The sequence below is a fragment of the Procambarus clarkii genome, chromosome 49 (genome assembly GCF_040958095.1).
Source record: "Procambarus clarkii isolate CNS0578487 chromosome 49, FALCON_Pclarkii_2.0, whole genome shotgun sequence".
In the NCBI taxonomy this organism is placed as follows: Eukaryota; Metazoa; Arthropoda; class Malacostraca; order Decapoda; family Cambaridae; genus Procambarus; species Procambarus clarkii.
This window is the reverse complement of record NC_091198.1, coordinates 10846670-10849807: the sequence shown is the minus strand read 5'-3', so window position 1 is coordinate 10849807 and position 3138 is coordinate 10846670. Positions and strand designations below refer to the sequence as shown.

At 47.1% G+C, this 3138-nt stretch overlaps 1 protein-coding gene across 1 annotated transcript in view; it reads left to right on the top strand.

The window, feature by feature from the left end:
• The first annotated feature begins 207 nt into the window (after window positions 1-207).
• The window catches only part of LOC138351387 (protein transport protein SEC31-like), a 7492-nt gene continuing 4561 nt past the window's right edge, over window positions 208-3138 (top strand). Inside the window, exon 1 of the mRNA XM_069303199.1 lies at window positions 208-240. Coding sequence (XP_069159300.1) covers window positions 208-240 — 33 coding nt within the window. The remainder of the gene's footprint in view (window positions 241-3138) is intronic.

Genomic DNA, 3138 nt, shown 5'->3' with positions numbered 1-3138 from the left:
GTCACATCAGGAGGAAAACAACAGTGAAAGAACAGGTAATGAAACTTAGAATAAGCGAGGACAGGTATACAGAAAATGACAGAGGTGTGTATGAAGAACTCAACAAGAGGCTCCAGGAGGTCTTCACAATAGAACAAGGTGAGGTCACTGTACTAGGAGAGGGGGCAGTAAACCTGTCGGCCTTGGAAGGGTTCTAAATTACGAGAGATGAGGGTCAAGAGACACCTGTTGGATCTGAATGTGAGAGAGGCTGTTGGTCCAGACGGGATCTCACCATGGGTATTGAAAGAGTGTGCAGAGGCACTTTGCTTGCCACTCTCCATAATGTATAGTAGGTCACTGTAGACGGGAGACCTACCAGAAATATGGAAGACGGCTAATGTGGTCCCAATATACAAAACGGGTGACAGACAAGAGGCACTGAACTGGCCAGTGTCCTTGACTTGTATACCATGCAAGATGATGGAGAAGATCGTGAGAAAAAACTTCGTAACTCATCTGGAGAGAAGGGACTTGTGACAAATCGCCAACAAGGGTTCAGGGAGGGTAAATCTTGCCTGAGTGGCTTAATAGAATTCTACGATCAGGTGACAAAGATTAAGCAAGAAAGAGAAGGCTGAGCGGACTGCATTTTCTTGGACTGTCGGAAAGCCCATAAGTACCCAGTATGTACACTGGGTACTTATGTACCCAGTGTACCTGGGTTTCCTGGGTTACCTGGGTTATTTACACAGTATGGGGTACTGTGTACCAGAGGATAACACGTTATCAAGAGGATAACACGTTATCAAGAGGATAACATCAGCGGCATACGCCAGGTTGGCCAACATAAGAACGGCATTTAGAAACTTGTGTAATCATTCGGAACATTGTATACCACATATGTCAGACCAATCCTGGGGAATGCAGCTCCAACAAGGAGTCCATATCTAGTCAAGCATAAAACTAAACTGGAGAAGGTTCAAAGGTTTGCCACCAGACTAGTACCCGAACTGAGAGAGATGAGCTACGAGGAGAGACTACGGGAGTTAAACCTCACGTCGCTGGAAGACAGCTAAGAGTTAGGGGGGGACATGATCACCACATAAAAGATTCTCAAAGGAATTGATAGGGTAGATAAGGACATGCTATTTAACACAAGGGACACACGCACTAGGCGACACAGGTGGAAATTGAGTACCCAAATTGAGCCACAGAGATATTAGAAAGAACTTTTTTAGTGTCGGAGTGGGTGACAAATGGAATGCATTAAGAAGTGATGTGGTAGAGGCTGACTCCATACACAGTTTCAAGTGTAGATATGATAGAGCCCAGTAGGCTCGGGAACCTGTACACCAGTTGATTGACAGTTGAGAGGCGGGACCAAAGAGCCAGAGCTCAACCCCCGCAAGCACAAATAGGTGAGTACACATAGGGGCGCCAGTGGCTGTGTGGGTAGCACGCTGGACACGTAATCTTGTGGCCCGGGTTCGATTCCCGGTGCCGGCGAGAAACAAAAATGGGCAGTCTCTTTCACCCTGATGCTCCTGTTACTTAGCAGTAAACAGGTACCTGGGAGTTAGGCAGCTGTTACGGGCTGCTTCCTGGATGAGTGGGGTAAAAAATATAGTTAGAACTTAGTAACAGTTGATTGATTGACAGTTGAGAGGCGGGCCGAAAGAGCAGAGCTCAACCCCCGCAAGCACAACTAGGTGAGTACAATTAGGTGAGTACACACACACACACACACACACACACACACACACACACACACACACACACACACACACACACACACACACACACACACACACACACAGCTACCCCTGTGCATCCAGCGAGTTATGGAGCACCTGGATGTAAAATTCTAGGCGGATTTTGTTCTGGGGACACCTTCACTATATATGTCCTACCGGCTTCTGAGCAGAGCCCTACATGTCAATATTGAAAACCGAAAGTATCCCCACATGCATTATGCTCTCGCACATACTTTCACACACTCACATATTCTCTCACACACTCACATATTCTCTCACATACTCTCACCTAAAACTAATAACCTAGCCAATCTTCCTCACGGTCACACATGTGTTAGATATACGTGAGTCAACTTATGAAATTGACATACATATATATACGGACATGTATATGAGTGGGATTGGGTGGTTATAAATAGGAGCTGCCTCGTATGAGCCAATAGGTCTTCTGCAATTACCTTGTTCTTATGTTCTTATATATAACGTATGTCAACCATTTGGTCGCCTCACCTGTCGCTGACGCCAGCGACAGGTGTTGTCAAGCCCGCCCATCAGTGAGAGCACTTGTGGTCCCGTCCTCTCTCTCTCTCTATCCCCGCCTGTGAGAATTGAAGAAAAATATCACCGTTTTAAAATGGGTGGAAGGAGGTTTGGCGACGTTGGGGCACACAGCGTCCTCCACCTCTAGACTAGAGGTGGAGGTCTTCCCCAATAGTTACCTCAAACATTCCTCCTCTCTCAGTTGGCCCACACTAGTCTAGAGGTTTGACGTTCTCCTAAACTCCACGAAAGAACACGTTTCAACCTTCTCTAGATAACTTAAGATGCAAAAGAGCTACATTTTATGGTCAAGTTGGTTTGGCAGTCTTTTTCTCTCTTCAGGTCAAGCCAATCTAGTACGTTGGGTTGACCTGAAACCAATATGATTGTCTGGGCCCTATTTATTTGAATCATACTTTGAAGGGTCGTCAGCGGCTGAGCTCAGGGGCCACCCTTAGCAAGGGTGGCCCAAGGTGGCATCCTGGGCCACCTTGGGCCACTCTGGCCCACCTTGGGCAACTTTGGCCCACCTTGGGCCATCTGGTAGATCTCGGTGGAAACGACTAAAGATGCCAGAGAACTAATATTGTAGCTTCCTTTAGGTTTGACATGGAGGCTTGTTTCAGAGTTTGACGAAGGCGAAGCGTTGTGGTCACAGGCAGAACACACGTTAATAAAAACAGGTCACTGATTTCCTATTGAGTATCTTCTTCTTGCGATGATTTTGGGGCTCAACGTCCCCGCGGCCCGGTCCTAGACCAGGCCTCCTGTATGCCCCATGTGTGTGTGTGTATGCCACACACACACACACACACACACACACACACACACACACACACACACACACACACACACACACACA